The 17,406-nt window shown below is 48.9% G+C and overlaps 1 protein-coding gene across 37 annotated transcripts in view; it reads left to right on the top strand.

Moving 5' to 3' along the window:
• baz2ba (bromodomain adjacent to zinc finger domain, 2Ba) overlaps positions 1-17,406 on the top strand; it is a 59,377-nt gene that overhangs the window by 12,637 nt on the left and 29,334 nt on the right. For 29 of the 37 annotated variants that reach the window (XM_078084961.1, XM_078084962.1, XM_078084978.1 and 26 more), the window contains exon 1: positions 16,292-16,428. The exons of the other annotated variants lie outside the window; for them this stretch is intronic. In XM_078084961.1, the coding sequence (XP_077941087.1) occupies positions 16,422-16,428 (7 nt within the window). In that variant the 5' untranslated portion in view covers positions 16,292-16,421. Of the gene's footprint in view, positions 1-16,291; positions 16,429-17,406 lie in introns of those variants that run through there. 37 annotated transcript variants of the gene reach the window in all.

Below are 17,406 nucleotides of genomic sequence, written 5' to 3' on the forward strand. Positions count from 1 at the left end.
AGCGCTGTGGCCTCGTCTCTGGCTGTGAATAATATCATGTCTCCCGCCGGTTGGCGCAAGCCGGTTGTACCATTTCTGATAAGTATTGATGAGCCCTCTCTTGGGGAATCAATTTCTAAGGAGGTGGCTGGCTGTGTGTGTGTCTTGGGGGGGGGGGGGAGTGGTGCAGCCTTGTAGATCATCCCCCACTTTCATGTCTTGGCTGCCTGGCTCCTCCTGCAGCCCCGTGGAAAACGAGCACAGCGGAGCACAGGGAGAGATGGAGCTCATCCAAAACAGCTCTAGTGTAATTAGCTGACATTTGTTGCTTGGAAGACAAGAGAAGGAGAGAGGAAAGAGCCGCTCAACTCAAACACCCAAAGGAATATGCAAATGTTGAGAGAACAACGAAAGGAAAGAAAATTGTGTCTAATGGCATGGGGATATAATTATATTACATTCGTGTGTGTGTGTGTGTGTGTGTGAGTGTGAACCCGTTTGAACTCTCTGTGCGCATATTTGTCAGTGTTTTTTTTCCACTATTAGGCATAAAACCAGTGGTCTCCAGAAAGGAGGAATATAAATGTCAGGCAAAGACTCGACTTCCTCGGCTTGGACACGACACCTTTGTGTCTGTGCTGTTTGGCGTTCTCGCTGTGCAGAGCGTGTCTTTCGCCCCCACATCAGATAGGCGTTACACAACACGGCCACACAGAGCCCTCATGAAGCGGCCGTCCACAACCGGGCTCATGCTCCGGTTCCAGGAAGGCTGTGCGTGTGTGTGTGTGTATGTGTGTCTCTGCTCGCTTGCACGTAATGCGCATGGACGGTCCGGGCTTAAGCCAAGGTGCCGCGGCAAAGGAGCGGCGATGCTTACGCAGCCCCATCTGCTTGATCCGAGCTTGAAATGCAATGCCTTTTAATGACAAAGTACGGAGTGGCTGGGAGGTGTGCAGCAGTGTGTGTGTGTGGGGGGGCGCCATCTTTGAGAGTGAGCGAGGCTGTGTGTTGTGTGAGTGTGAAATAGAGAGGAATAAAGGGAGAGGGAGAAGGGGAGAGAAAAACATCTCGAAGGTCAGGAGCAGCGGGCGGCCGTAGGGGAGAGACACGTGAGACAGAGATAGTCTTGCGTCAGCCCCACAGCAGTCCGCTCTTTATGTGTGTGTGTGTGTGTGTGTGTGTGTGTGTCCTGTGGGGCCAGCATTTCCATCCGCATCCCACCGTGTGTTACAACGGAGCAGCATGCCAGCGTTTCTATTCTGAGTGTCTCGATCTCCAAGGATAGACAGACAGAGAGACATATCGATAGATGGAATTGGATGGATGGATAGATAGAAGGCATGTCAATTGATAGATGATAAATAGAAGGAAAGATAAATAGATAGAGAGACGGAGTTGTGCATACGTGTTGTACATTACTGCAGTCACTCATTGAGCTACAAATTATTTTTTACATGGCTCCTGTGACAGAGGAAGGGGAAATTACACCTTCTAGCCTGAGGGGAGGGAATTTGTGTGTCTGGCTGCCTGTCACAGGAGCTGAATAGGGTTTCATCCATTCCCAGCGACTACTATCATTTTTCAGCTCTTATTCATGAGCCTTTTGTTTCTCACCGTGTCTCTTTTTTCTCCCCCGCTCCTTCTTCTTCCCCCCGCCCTTTAAACTGCTGCTCCGTTGGATTGGGGAAGTGTTCAAGATAACTCCTGAACATTTAGTGCTTTGCACTTGCCTCGGAGCTAAGATTGTTTAAAAAGAAGCCGCCGCGAGATTTGTCCTCGGGACAGGAAGCGCTGTAGATTCAGCAGACACACTCCCAGCATTAGCTGGGTGTCCCCGATTGAAGTCTTTCTGTCTGTCTACACACACACACACACACACACACACACACAGACTGTTCCCCATGTCGCCTATTCTCAACAGGGTTCGGTCCTCTAGCCAGACATTTCATTCACCCCCGTTGCCAAACAGTTGCCCCCCCCCCCCCACACACCTCCCCCTGTCACCGAGGCGCGGGCGAGGCTGCTCTTTTAGAGACCCTTGTGCCATGAATCACTGCTCGCACCCGCGGGACCCTCAGTCCACTCGGGGGGCTGCCTGCCCTGGCGTTATAATGTGCGTGGTCTTGAGGGGGCCATTTTGAATGGAGGGTCACACAAAACAGGAGCTAAAGAACCCAAGCTGTGAGCTGTCCCAGAGAGGGCAACAATGGGAGTGGGTTTCTGTGTGTGTGTGTGTGTGTGCGAGCGCGTGAATGTGTTTGTTGTAGTGGGGAGTTGTTGGACACACAGTGCAGTGAGTTTTGGGTGTCGTAATGTAACGTAATTGCATGCCGGTAATTTATGAAACACAAGGAGCCCCCGCACATCACAAAGCTTTTAGCCCCACACACGCTGGCCTGCAATCCGAGCTCCTCGGACTCGGGGCTAATGCCTCTTAGACGGCCGGGTGAAAAAAAAACAACGCATGGTCGACACCATAGGGCCTCGCTCAATAGCGCCGTTGCCGGGCATAGTTATGACTTACAGAACTGCTGACAGGGGGTCATTTTGGGACATTTGTGTCACGTGGCCCTTTGAAAGTGAAAGTTCTGCGGGGTCGATCAATGTCAGTACACACAGCACACACAAAGTGTGTGATAATGAATCCGTCACACGCTTTATGGGGTTTAAAGGTGCAAAGCAGCTTGTGCGCACTGGCCTTTCACGATTGACGATTTGATTCGCAGATTTCACCGTGGCGTTAGCTGGATATGCGCAAGTCGACAGACTACATTTGTTAATGTGACTATTAGTCGGAGACCACACCCCCCTCCAACCTCCCCCATCTCCCGCCCCTATGCCACCCTCACTCAAACGCCAGCTGTTGCCCAATGAGAGACTCCAGGTTTATTGGGTCTATCTGCTGCTTTTATGGCCAAACCACATCTCTTCAACTGTCTTTATCCCATGGCCTCTGCTTCCACCACGGCCCCTCGTCTCTTGAAATCCTCCACGGCTTCCTGCCCCCCCTTCAGACCAACCTCTTCCCCAGATCTTCTTTTCTTCTCCCCGATTTGGAAAAAAAACCCCCACTCACTGCACACGTTGGTCCTCTATGGACCTGGTTTTCTGACTACAATTCTTCTGCCGGTGGCTGGAAATCATTTGTCCCTACCGGGCCAGCCGGGCAGGCCGGGTTGTAACCTGGATACAGCTGCAGTCCAGAGGAGCCATTAGTGGTGCCAGGAGGCCCCCCCGGCTCCCAGTGAGGACTCATTACTGTATTTGTGCAGTCACACTTCTCCCATGAAACACAGCAGCGTGCCTGGTGAAACTAGCCAGGACACCGAGCCTCGGGGAAACCATTACGGCTCCATTTGGAGTTCTGAGAGAGAGAGAGAGAGGGAGAGAGGAGAGGAAGGTAGAGGTCTCATCAAAAGAGAAGAGTGCATACTAAGAATGATATTAATCATTGAACGCATATTCTCCTGTACTTAAATGTAGGAGTGATTATTGTATTGTAGTTGCTCTTTGTTCAGTGTGTGTGTGTGTGCGTGCGTGTGTGTGTGTGCTCTCTGAGGCCCAGTTCAGCTGTCTGGTCTGGTGTGCAGATGGCCCAGTCAGGGCCTCCTGAATGAGAGCCCTTTTTTCCCTCTTTCCTCTGTCTCTTATAGCCGTCCTTGTTTCCTTTCCTGTCCTCTCTCCCGCTTTTCCGACTGGGTTTCATTTACCAGTTTACATCCCGGGCCGCCTCCTCCCTTTCATCGCTGCATCTGCTGAGGGCCATCTTGGGCAGAGGAGAGTTTTCCACCACTCTTATTTTTTCCTCCCCTTGCTTCTCGGCGCGGCAGCTTTACGCAGCGGCTTTGGAATGAAATGTCTCTTAACCGAGCCGCGTGCCCCGGAGCTACGGTAATTGCAGGTGAAATTCGGCTTCCTCTTTAAAATGCCATCTCTCATTTCCAGTTACCGGCCCCCTCCGTATCTCTAGTTCTTTCCCTGCCTCCCTCCCCTCATGCTTCTCTCCCTCTTTCTCCCTCCCTCACTCCCTCTCTCTCTCTCCCTCCGGCTGTCTTTCAGAGGCGTGTGAATCCCTCAGCCCCCGTCGCCTCTCTCTGCCCCAACAGACACTCCCACAATGCACAGCGCTGATGGTTGCACAGTGATATCAGCCATGCAGGGGAGAGGGAGGGCCCGCTGCCTAGACACGTACACAACACCCCGTGCGTGTGTGTGTGTGTGTGTGTGTGAGAGAGAGAAAAGGTGTAGTATGTATGACACAAACTGAGAGTGTGTGTTTGCCTGTGTGCAGAAGAGCATATACATCCGCGTATACGAGAGGAAAAGAGATGTGTTGTCGTGTGCGCCTGGGTGTGTGTGTGCGCCTGTGTGTGTGTGTGTGTGTGTGTGTGCACGGCGTCAGCTGCGTAGAGGTGACATCAAGGTGAACGCGGCGTGCGGAATGCTCTGCCGACTCGGGAGGCAGCAAATGGCTCTGTGGCAGATGGAGTCTTTGTCAGGGAAGAAAAATGGCAGCTCAAGAGCGAGAGACCCCCCCCCCCCCCCCCACACACACACACACAGACACACACTTATGCACACACATACCTTTCCGTCTGTCTACATCTATCTTCTTTTCTTCTTGCACAGTTGGTCACCCACATGCATTACGTGTATGTACACGCACACACACACGCACACACACACACACGCAGAAAGACTAATGCACTTCCACCTATTGACACACAAACCCCCCCCTCCTCCTCAGTGAGCCGGGCTGGCGGGCGGTGACCTTCCCCTGCTCGGAGGGTTCCCTGGCTGTTTGATCAATTATCCCTCTCCCATTGTTTACCAGGAAGCTTGGAGTAGAGTGGAGAGAGGGGAGAAGGCTCAAAATGGCCACTGTCAGGTGGAGGGATCCATTTCCCTGCCAGCAGAGTCGGTGGGGGTTAGGCAGGGAGGGAGGGAGGGAGGGAGAGACAGAGACCGGCGCTGTGAAGCATGCTTAAAGGGGAGGGAGGAGCGTCTCTCGCCGGCAGCTGAGATGATATGACATTATAGTGAAGGTAGAGCTCTGACGGTGGCCACATCTTGTAATGCTTCACGGCGTCCGTTCAAAGGTGCTGCTTCCGCTCCTAAACTTTGGACAATCAAGCCTTAGTTGTACATTTGAATGCTTAAAAAAACCAAACTCTTATTTCTTTTGATCACAGTGCAAAAAATCCGTCTGGCCTGTTTCTCCGAGGTGAGTTGTCATGTCGACACAACGCTGCGTACACACACACGCGTGTTATACATAATGCCACAGTACTGCAGGTACATGTCCTATTTTTAGAGTGGAGAAGTAAGGGAGGGGGTGCATACTCTAAAGGTCAGGTGGCAGGGAGGAAAAAAAACCCAGAGTGGGAACAAATGATGCACTAAGCGAATGACACTCTGAGGTCCTGCTTTAATATGTATGTATCGCAGGTTGATGGCTGATTTCATTAGCGCCTCTCATTGTTATGCATAGATTGTCCTCCTGCAGCAAAATGAATATTGTATTCCCACACGCGTGCGCGCTCACACACACGCACACACACACACACACACTCTCAGCAAACCGTGTTTCCCAGGGAATGCTGTGTGTTTGGATCTTGCAGGGCGCTTGGAGAAAAGGCTGATGTTTCCACAGGCTCTTATCTGCGTCGGCTATAATTAAAACAATTTACAGCGCTGTCACTTCAACACAGGTTTTCGGCGCCGCTGTGACCAACTTTCCTGCCAGATAGTCGGCGTGATTAGTATTTAGGGCTCCTTGTTGATATTAGAGCAAATTATTTCCACAGCGGAAAAGAAAGGCTGTCTTGGCCTAAATGGCTGGAGCGGACTTAGTCGTGTCGTGTCTGGGGGGGTTCGGATTACGTCGCTTTGATCCACCTAAATCTGTGTGCGTGTGAGAGAGAAGGAGACTATGGTGGAGGAACATGTTGAGGCCATTGCATCCGTTAACCGTCTGTCCTCGCTCACACGCGTCACACATGGCGGGTGCGTTGAAATGCCCGGCCGCCTCTATCGAGCCTTCCACGATGCCTGCGTTTCAGCAGGAATTCCAGTCCTTAGTGGGACATGAACAAATGTTGTGTGCAAGATATTAATAGCTATTGTGGGCGGAAAAGGGGGGGGGGGGGGGGGAAGAAGCTTCTGCATTTTTCCATATGTTTTGTAAGGAAACAGATGGATTATCTCTCGTTCTGGATCTTTCTCTTGCCCCAACCAGCTCAAGAGTGTTAGATATGCCACACACACACACACACACACACACACACACACACACACACACACACACACACACACACACACACCAATGCGCTTACACTCCTCCCGTCTGAAGTACAACAGGCTATAACTGATTAACATGTCTAAACTGAGCCAGTTGAGAAAGCCACTCTAATTCCTTTTCCATCTTGCTCTCATATGAATCACGGGTGACGCGACGGGCTTTTATTCCTCTCACACCTCACGTTCCATGCACTCACACAGATATGTTTGTCGCCTTTCTATTTGTTGCATGAGAAACCATGTTGGCTTGTCTTCTCACATTTCACACTTGGTTTCATCCCCTTAACCCCCAATGCTCAGCCTGGATGGGTTGCCTGACCTCTTGAGTCACGGATGTTAGACTCATCGGCATCACAAGGGCCAGAGTTGGGCTTCATTTTGCCCGGTGATTGTAAGCGCGGACGTGTTCCCCCCTGTTCTTTAATCCACTGTCATTTCTTTCTCCACTCTTTCGTTGTGTTTGATTCCAAAGTTACTGTTTTGATCCTTTTTTGCTTCATTCTTTGGATTTAGACTTTTCTAACAACATCATTTCATAGTTCTTGCGAGCCTCACGGCGTCTGGTATTTTGAAGATTTATCAAGTATTGCAAGGCAAAGCAAAACACCCACTCACACTCACCGCTTCTTCCCCGAGTTGGCACTCAAACACACACACACACACACACACACACATAGAAACATTATGTGGTGTGACAGAACGTCACATATTAGGGGTTTCACATTAAGAGATGATGTCAGTGCGCTGCTGGTTAAGTCACTTTTTCTATCCTGTTTCAGGGACACAAAGCATGAAGGGTGTCTGTTTATGACACAAACACATACACAGACACAGACACACCACACACACAGACCACTTTGCCTCTTCATGCCTGCAAAGGCTAAAAAAAAAGTCAAAGATGCCCACGGACGTGGCTGCCAGGGTAGACAAATGCTACACTCTTCTGTAGATGCAGTTTTCTTTTTCCTAACACGAGGTTTCTGGAAGCAGGAAGTCTGCCAGACTGCCTCTGACTGACAGGATGGAGGATGATGTTCTGCTGGTGCCTCAATTATGCTTTTTAGAGGTCACGGCCCCCTCAAAAAGCTTTGTTTTGTATGTTATTGTACAACACATCCACTTAAAGGGAGGTCGGCTCTGTGAGCGCGTTGATTCTTCGTAACCCGGTGCTGCTATATTTAAATGGAGAAATCGTGAAATTCACCTAGTCAGCAGCGGGGAGGGAAGAAAAGAGCTTCCTCTCCAAAACGCCCACACTGCTTTCAGCCTTGTTGTGACTTGTTTGTCTGTCGTTGGAGGATTTCGGCTTCTTCCAGAACAATTGCACTTAAAAACCCCTCAGCTCCAGAGGATGGGAGCTGGTTACACGGCAACAGAGCTCAAAAATACACACACACACAGGGACACAGACACACACTAAAAACACAAGTGAAGCCAGAGAGACGGAAACTGGAAAAGAATCCTGGCTCTCCCACCGCGCTGCAGCCTCCCTCTCCCTCTCTCTGTGTATGCATGTCAGGTGCACGCATGCTATTGTTGCTTTCATCACTGGCGTTGTCATGTGCAGCTGTTTGCTCTCAGTTAGGCCACTGTGTGGTGAGTTAGTGGAGTTAAGGCGTTGTGCAGCTACTCTTCACACGCAGCTTCTCTCTGATTTATTCTCAACATCTGTCTTTGGCAGGTGTGTGAAACCACAAGGTCCTCTCTCGGAGCCTGTGATGTAGCTATGATTGCAGGCTGTGCGTGTGTGTCTGTGTGTATGCGTGTGTCTGTCTATGTGTGTGTATGCGCAGGCACATTTGGGAAAAACAACAGAGAGCCCCCCCCCCCCCTTTTTTTTTCTTCTTCATGGGATGAGTCATATTTGAGTCCTGTGAAATCCGAGCCCGTGTGTGAACAGACAGACCCTGGCCAGCGGTGCTGGTCCCGACTCCCTCCGGGGCGGTGAGTGGGTGAGACGCGGCCATCAACAACAGGCCCGGGCAGCTTCGGTTTCAGCCTCGCCGCACCAGGAATCCGCTCGCCGTGACGCGGACGCACACACACCAAACACAAGCAGACGGGCGTTCTCGCTGAGCCCGAGCTATTCCCCCTCCTTAGCCCCACCTTAGATGATATCAGGTGACACAAGGGGGGGCTTTGTGAGGACGGGTCAGTGGATAGAGTTTCACACGAAACGACAGCGTGACACTCAGTCTAACAAGCTGTGTGTGTCTGTGTGTGTGTGTGTGTGCGCGCACGCCTATTTAAGGTCACGTGTCCTGTGAGAGTGTGATTGCAGTGCAGTAATGCCAAGGCTGGGCCTCGCCACGGTCAACAATGGAAGCTCAAATATTGTGACTTTTCATACGAAATCATACAGAGGAAGTGTGGTGACACAGGAAATGGGGCCGTGTCACAGGGGAAAAAAGGGAGCTGTACTTTGTGGATGTTCGGCGCAGCATTTCAAAGCACCCCATCGCTGGTGTGACAAAACTCTTTTTAAAGGCACAGCTGGACTTTTAAAAGGTTCTTTTACATTTCCCCCTCGGTGGGGCAGAGGGGGGGGGGGGGGGTCCTGGATAGAGCAGCACAGTGCTGATACTGGCACAGAATGGTAGAGTGGATTTCTTCTTTCCACCACCAATTACAGCGCTCAGTTAATATATTTTTAATTCTGCAGGAATAGTGTCAGATGTCGCTCACACATTGAACTGCAGCATGTTAAAAAAAGATATGGATATAGATGAAAGGGTAGTCAAGGATTCACAGATACGAGCACGGATCGGACGATGTGGCCTTCGCTTCGCCGACGTCGTGCCGCTGAATTCTTTCGGGAGCAGCTCCCCTCAGATGTCCCAATAACAGAGCGGCAAGAAATAGATGAGGAAGGAACAAACCGCACCAAAGTAACAAGCCTCGGGGCGGTGACCATGACGCTGTGCGGCTCCGGGCTTCATCTCATGTCCTTGACTTGATATCAGTTAGAAACCAGCCAGAGGAGTCCTGTATTTGTGTCACGGGTCCTTGCACTTTTTGTTGCACTCTTACAATCAGGACCATGTGCATAGCCCACACACACACACACACACACACACACACACACACAATTACATAGGAGCAATTCAACACACAACTTACTTTTGCGGCAATGTCAAAGCACAGAAAGCTCCTTAAACAAACATTTTAACTAGTGCTCGGCTCAGTGAAGCTCGCAGTTAAACTGAGTAATAGCGGCCTGTTTATCATCCCTGATGCCTGCTGAACAGGGCTTTCATTTATTACCTAAACATTTGGAAACAAGTGAAAGTGGCTTCATTAGTCACACGCTCGCCAGCTGTGAGGATTTTGGCAAGTTGCAAAAAAATTCACCCACTGTCACAAAAACAGAAAACACAGACTTATGGAGGGAAACTCGGTGGCGTTTTGGGGCTCACTGTGTGACACGTTTCCACACCGTCTGCGGTTCGAGTGGGAGCTTCGCTGCATGTGTCTCCCCGTCTAAAAAAACAAAAAAGGGGTCCAATTTGTAGTCTTGTAAATCCAGACGAGGAAGCTATCATCCAGTGATTATAGACCGCCGCCATTATTGGGAGCAGCAAACATCATTACAAGGATTCGTGATCAGTGAGCGTTTCGAGGAAAATTCCAGTGGAACATCTTGCCTCATGTTATTAGATGTCTCTTTAAAACGTTTTTTATTTATTTGATGAACTGATGAAGTGACTCCTTGCCGCTGGTCATTGTTTAAATAACTTTTAACAATATAATCATAAGCTTCCACTAATCCCCTCCCTCACCTGACCTGTGTTTGTAATGCACCGTTTCTTCCTCCAGTCAATACTCCTTTTAATACGCTCGTCCTGGGAACACCCATAACAATAAATAAAGATGATCTAATCACAGTAGAAATACTATTGCGATATTCTCTAATTGTGGATGTGTGTATCCGCGTAACACAACAACACAGTTTCCCACACGGAATCGCACAAGTGGCCGATTCTTCCATAAATCCCACAACTGTGGTGTTATCTCACTTTTGGTTGGAATCTAAGCTCTCCCCCCTTTATCTCCCATTCCTGACATCAAAGACCACAGTTAAACTAATCACGCAGGGCGGTGGGCCGGGGGCCCCGCGGCTCCTTCGGTCACTTTGCAAATGAGCAGTTCGATCCTGACTCGCTGACAGTGTGTCTCCGAGAGGCTCCCGGGAAGTCTGAACAAAAAAAAAACCAGGGACGGGTCGCCGCGCGTCCTCAAACGAAGCGAGGGGATCCCGGGAGGGTCGCACCTCGACAGGTCGCCAGGAGAGGGTGATCCGGTTTACCAACCGCCACAGTTTAGTCAACAAATACGTTTCCTCCCTCCCGAGCTTTTCCTGCCACTCGTCCTTCGTTTGGATGCGAATCAGGGCCTCGGGCGGCTTCGTGTCTGTTTGCGTGTGTGTATGCGTAAACGTGTGTGTATGCGTGCTTGTGCGTGGGAATGCATGTGTATGTGTACGTTTTGCAACAGCACAAAGATGTCTCAAGGCCCCCCTCTTATTTCTCATTACAAATGCTAATGTCACGTTAATGAAATCGGCTTAGTTTAAGGTTTATAGCGTTGCCTACTCGGGGAGATTTGGCCTTGACACTTCCCACATATTTCAAGTTGATTCACACTCCCCCCCCCCCCCGTGGGCATGCTGTTCTAAAATATTCTGAAAACGCACTGGCCTCCGAGTAGGAACTATTTTGGGAAAGTTTAGAGCCCGTTTGCCAAGCTCTGTCATGGTTGTAGATGGCCTGTTAGCTCGTAGCTACAGCAGCAGTGGCTGGCTAATGTGAGCGCCGCGTTAATGCGCCAGCAGCGATCTGCAGGGTCACTTGCTGTTAATCATTGCTCAACAGAGAGCTCGTCAGGCACGACGAAACGCCAGCGAGTCAATCATAGTTATGGATTCTAGTCTTTTTATGCAGAGCGGGTCAAAGGCTTTGTTTTGCCATCATTTGTTAGATTGATGATTCATATTGCCATATCTAATCAAAGCATATGGTTTAAAGGTAAAACGCTTTTTATCAGCCACAGATTGCTGTGCATTCAAAACCTTTTGCCATGAATTCTTTTTCTCTCCCTTGAATCTTTTGTAACCTTTCCCTGACGTTTCACTTCTTCTTTTTTTAGTGGGTTACTAAAGACGTTTAAAGCCTTTAAAACAGTGAATGAGAAGAAGAGCTTGTTCTCCGTAATTAAAAGCCAATTTTGTGAAATTGATTAGATTATGCTAATCAGGGGAGATAGGATCTTTAAAGCAGCGCGAGGAGGGCAGATAGAGCGAGTGCAAAGAGTGGGAAGGAGTGACAGTCCAGCCGCCATTACAAGCTGCTGATTTCTGCAGAGTGCTTCATAAAATGTCAGAGCGTTTTCTCCCTGAGCAAGACACTGAAAAACGGCAGCGCTGTGATGTGCTGCCACCTCACCTGCTGCACCGTGTGTGTGTGTGTGTGAGGGAGAGAGAGAGAGAGAGAAGGAGGAAGCAGGATTGGAGAGTATGAGTGTGTGTGTGTGTGCGTGGGTTTGTGCAAGTGTGTACACGCCTGTGTGTGTGTGTGTGTGTGCATATCCATGCTGGCCTCCCTCCCATGTTGCAGTGAAGCAGAACAGAGTGGCCGACTGCCCGCTGCTTCGCCTCCCCCTCTGTCAATACAACACCATCCTCCTCCAGCCAGTCATTTTCACATGCTCAACATTAAGTAAATCACCCGTTTGAGCGGAGGAAATGCAAGTGATTGACATATTGAGTTTAATGCGCGCAGATTTTTTCCTCTCATCGGCTTACGTTGCCAGCTTGTTGTTCTGAATCCACTCCACACAGCTTTTAAGACCGTCATCTGATTCCCGTGTGCAGGGTTGTGTGCACACGGTAAACACCTAACGTGTTTCCTGTTTACCGCCTCATGCTAAGTGCATGTTTACCTCCATTTGCCATTCGGCAATTTCGCCTGTTTGCGTTGGAAGTAAAGCTCGGGTCCCTCGAATGAAGTCGTTTCGAGCAGAGGTTATTAATGTTGATTTCAACAAAAGCTGGGATGATTTTTTGAAGCAGCGTGTGAGAGGGGGGGAGGACTGGACGGGAGGAAGGTGTGAGGGTGACAGGGGTTGCAGGAGAGATAATAAAAGCATCAACACCAAGCCAGAGAAGTGAGGGGCGACAACACGAAGTTGCAGGAAGCAGTAAACTCAAAAGCCCCGCACACATTAATTGTAGTTAATGTGCATACATTTTTTTCATTTGTTGAGGAACCGGTGGAAAGATGTGACGGTTGTTTTTTTCATGGTTTGCTGCGAGTCAACGCAATGGGAAAATGACAAGCCCGATCACCTGTCAGGGTGTGACGACGATTCGCTGCCAATCAATCAGAGCCTTTTGAAATGTTATGGTCGATGACAGGGCCTTTCGTTAGTGATTCATTTTCCAGTTATTGTCCTGATCCATCCATTAACAATTTGATTTGCCCGTGCCCCCGAGGTGGCGTCTTCACACTACTTTTTATTTTAAGGAACAGCAGAAAACCCTCACAGCTGCACCATGTTCCACCCGGAGACACGCTCGTTTAGCTTCACTGGATCCTTTGAGGTGGCCATGATAGTGCATGGATTGACAATGTGCTGCATGGCAGACGTTTCATCTGTCAACATCTCAGGGATATCTTCTTTCTATGGCCACTGTAGCGTTGCGCGGCTGAGGGCAGCAGCGCTAATCCGCGCCAATGACTGACTGAATGGCCGCGCATGTGCTTCTTCTTCTGTCCCCTTCAGAAAACGGCGTCAAACCGGGCTCTCCTTCTGGCGGGGGGTCATGAATAAGCTATTCCTGCCATCGCACCACTTATCAGAACCCTGTCACATTCGCACCGCGGTGTCAGTGATCTGTAGGAGTTTCAGTGGAACGGACCAGTGTCTAAATGGTTTCTTCCCATGGAAACGGACAGAGGGGGCTCCAACAGTTGCTCGAGCAAGGCCTGCCGCTCTCTGGCTTTCTCATTGTTCTGTCACTGTCAGTTTGTTTCGCCATTTGACATGCATGTCATTTGCATTATGCATATCTGGAGTACCGTGCTCATCCCCCCCGTCTCCTCCCTCTCCCTCTCTCCTGCTTTCCTTGATACTCCCTGATAAACGATGCTATTTCCTGTTATTCCGTTTTATGTATTTTTGTATTTCCTGCATGGTTTTAAATACGTGCAGTTTGCAGAGTGGGGGTATCTTATTTAGATTTAAACAGGAAATCCCACTCCGCATTCGTAATCTATGCTTTGAGTTGGAACCTTCGTGTAATTGGATACCACGTGATATGAGCTCCAGATAGCACTATAAATAAATAAATAAGATAGTACATCAAGTCCTGTATTTATTTTTGTTCAATTGTAGTCATTCCAGGAATTTTATGATGAAATACGTTATTAATCATATAAATAGCACTAAGTAAAATATTTACAATTGTAGAGAAGAGAGTACATGAACATTTATTTTAATACCTATATTTTGGACATCTAGTTACAGCCATTTAATCTGAGGGAACTGATATTTTTTTTTGTTGATATGCAAGAAGACGTGTGATGTCCAAGAACGCAGCTGAAACCCTTTTAAGTGACGGTTAATTTAAAGCACCAGTTTACTGCAGATTGGATTTTCATCTGAAAGAGAAAACAAATCTCTGGCCTCAATACTACATATGACAGGTCGTACTACAGCAATTACAGTAGTGCAGTGCTAACAATCTCGGCAAATAAGACATTCTTTTATTCTCAGTTAATTTAGTTCTGCAAGATTCTGCAAAAGCCTCGTTTAATACTCTGGAATTGTTGTTACTATGTATTTAGTAATGTGAGCTGCGGGCCCGGCCTCTAAGATCAATGTTTACGGCCTCAGGGTATATTTTTTCTTTTGCAAATCATCAGTGCGCCTCTTTGTTACATACAGCAAAGCTGTGTCGAGAAAATTGGACCCTCGCAAATGTAAAATAATACAGTCTGTAATCTAAATGGTAATTAACCTTAACAGGCTTTGGTTTACCACTCGGCGTACCTCCGATGCTTCTGCTGAACGTTTGCATGCGTGTGTGTGTTTGTGCATGAGCGTATGTGATATTCCCTTAAGCATCGAGACGGTGTTATTTGGTGCCTCCAAACAGCTCCAAAGTCATCGTGGAGTCTCGTAGACACGCGCAGCCAGTGGCGAGCAGATCTGGTTCAGTCTGCAGGAAAGGCGTAATGAGCAGTGAGACTGGCAGACGAGTGTGAGTGGCTAGCAGAGGGAGAAGGGCAGATTCATCAGGGATGATTGCCTGATGCACACTTCTGCGTTTTTGATGTGAAGACCCTGCTAGGTTACCATGGGGAGAATAATTAGCTCTGGCTGGATGCGGATGCGAATGAGCATAAGAGATGGGAGATTTTTTTTCTTACTGAGCTTACTTCATGATACTTAGAACAGTGCACACGGATGCGCACAGACATTCTTTTTTTCTTTTTTCCACAAGCTCACGCACGCAGACACACACTCACTGCCGGCTCATTCTCTTCTATTTATGTCCAGGAAATGGGAGTAGTGCTCCGTCTGGTTGAGCTGAGTAACACTATTCTGTCACACATAGGTTTGACATCAAACACAAGTGACAAGCCTATCCTATTCCTCTCCACCGAGTCATCACCATGTCCCAAAATCACATTATTGTCACTGGGAACCCTGGCAGAGACGGATGGTGAGTCGGGGTGTTGATTCCAGCCTTTGGCATCTACAGTAATGCTCGCGGAGGCAAATAAAGCCATTTGGCTGGAGACGATTTCTTGTCATTTTAAAAATATACAAAAAGCGTGCCATTTGGTTTTTATATTTTATCCAAAGCCTCTTACAGCGACACGGATATAAGGTGCGCGTGTCTCTCTTCTTTGCGGCGGGGGCCAAAGCGAGCACCGGGCCGGGGACTCCCCAGCGTTAACGGCGTGCTCCTCCATTTGTGACACGCAGGACCGTGTCATTACCTTTTTCTTTTTTCTCTTCTCTCTTTTGCACCGGCAGGCAGTAAGCAGCTCTAGTGTGGTAAGCTGCAGTGTTACATGCAGGCAGGCAGTGGTGTGGCTGTAATAAGACCCGTGGCTAGCGCCACTGCCAAGGCGAGCTGAGGGGGGGTTAGAGAGACATGGTGCCCATCCCCTACGTGCCCCGCTCTGCCATCTGTCACTGGGCAGGAGAGGAGCCCGAGGGAGCGGTCTGAGGTCTGAGTCACTCACAGCCGCCGTCGCCTCGGCGGGCCGCGCTCGGCCACGCTATATCTCTCTGTGCCGCTGTCGGGCCTCGGCGAGTGCTCCTCTCGGGCCTCGGCCCACACGCGGTTTTGCGGGTATCCCATTTGATATCCCGACCTGAGGATTCAACATTGATCTGTCTCATGGATCTGGGTCTTACTGAAGCTTTTTTTGTTACACGGCGTCACAATGTACTACAGCTATGAATCAAATAGAGCATGAGCGATTAGTAAAGTTAGTAGTAGCTAATTAGTAACATTTTCAATTAAAAGTAACAAAGAATGTCTGGTTCCTAAATGTTTAATGGCTGTTTTTCCTTATCTTGTGTTATAATAAAACAAATAGCTCCAGAATTTTGAGTTTGAAGATTTGTCCCTTGGGCTTTGACAAAATGCAAAAAGAATGTTTCGGAGATTTTAAGGGACCAATCAACAGCTCTAGAATAAAACCTAGCGTTTCTGTTCTGACCTTCCAGATAGTGGAAGCAGCGCAGCAGCATGATATCACTCAGCCCGTACTGTCTCTTTAAATGTTCTGCACATTGATGTTTGACTCTGGACAAAGGTTGTCACTTAAATTCTTTTGCCAAGACGCCAGGTTATGTCATTTCCTGGCTGACGGTGTGTGTGTGTGTGTGTGTGTGTGTGCAGGGAGGGGGAGGGATGAAGGGAGGAGAAAAAAGGGGTCAAGTAAGCTTGTGCGTGCACTCTGCTGTAAGCAAGATGATCTTACTCGTCGATTGCCAATGGCAACAAGCATGTAACGCACAAACATCCACATCCATATGCGCAGCTCGCGCCTGCGAAAACCTCCACGCGGACATAAACAAACACAAAGACGGGAGACGGGAGGTTCACTCCGGGTGCCTGAGCCATGCAAGGTCAGAAAAAAAATATTAAATGTTGTTGCTGATTAAGAGTAGGTGTCAGTGCTCTCACTTTCACAAACACAACCGCTGCAACTGAAAGCCCCGTTCTGTGTGTGTGTGTATGTGTGTGTGTGTGTGTGTGTGTGTGTCTGTGCGCGTGCCATCCAGTAATGAGTGATTCATGAGTACTAACTGACAGCTTGTCACCTGGTAACCAGAGGAGCTTCTGGACACAAGACGTAATCAATTCTGAGAAAGAAGCTCATTATTTACTGGAAGCGGTAACATAAAAACAAGTCAATGTGTTTGTTCAGAACAAAGTGCAAACAAACAAAAAAAAAAAGGAGAAAAGCAATGAGTCCGGTTAAACGAGGAGTGCTAATGGTGGATGTCTCATTGTGAGACAACAACCGTCACGGCTGCACACTCCCCCGTGTTGACATTTCTCTTGTTAGCTTTGCTGGGAGCAGCACAACAGCTAAACGGAGGGCTGTGTTTGCCACAGTTGTGGGATCACAATAAAAGGCGGCTAGCAGGAGATCTGGAGGAATAGAGGGAACGTCGCAGAGGCATGCGGAGGCGCCGCCTTTGTCGGGCCGCGGCGAGGAGAGGAAAAGAGAAGAGAGCGAGCCGGGAGCCGCCGCGCGTCTTTGAATGGGGTCAGAGCATCGCGGGGAATAATGCATCTCCCTTCACTTGCGCCAGGCGCTCCTTCCATTACGGCTGGAGAAGAGACATTGTGTCCACACTCTGATTACCACTGATCCATGCTGATGACTCTGTTGGCGGATTATCTCAGTTAGTATCAGCCATCTGTTACTGTGTGTGTGTGTGTGTGTGTGTGTGTGTGTGTGTGTGTGTGTTTCTCGTGTGTGTTGAAGGGGCGCAGAGGAAAAAGGGGCTGGAGTGAGACACACAGGGGGTTGAATAGTTTGAGCCTGTGACACACACACACACACACACACGTGCACACTCTCCCACTTCTATAAG

This window comes from Gasterosteus aculeatus, chromosome 12 (assembly GCF_964276395.1).
Source record: "Gasterosteus aculeatus chromosome 12, fGasAcu3.hap1.1, whole genome shotgun sequence".
Classification (NCBI taxonomy): domain Eukaryota; kingdom Metazoa; phylum Chordata; class Actinopteri; order Perciformes; family Gasterosteidae; genus Gasterosteus; species Gasterosteus aculeatus.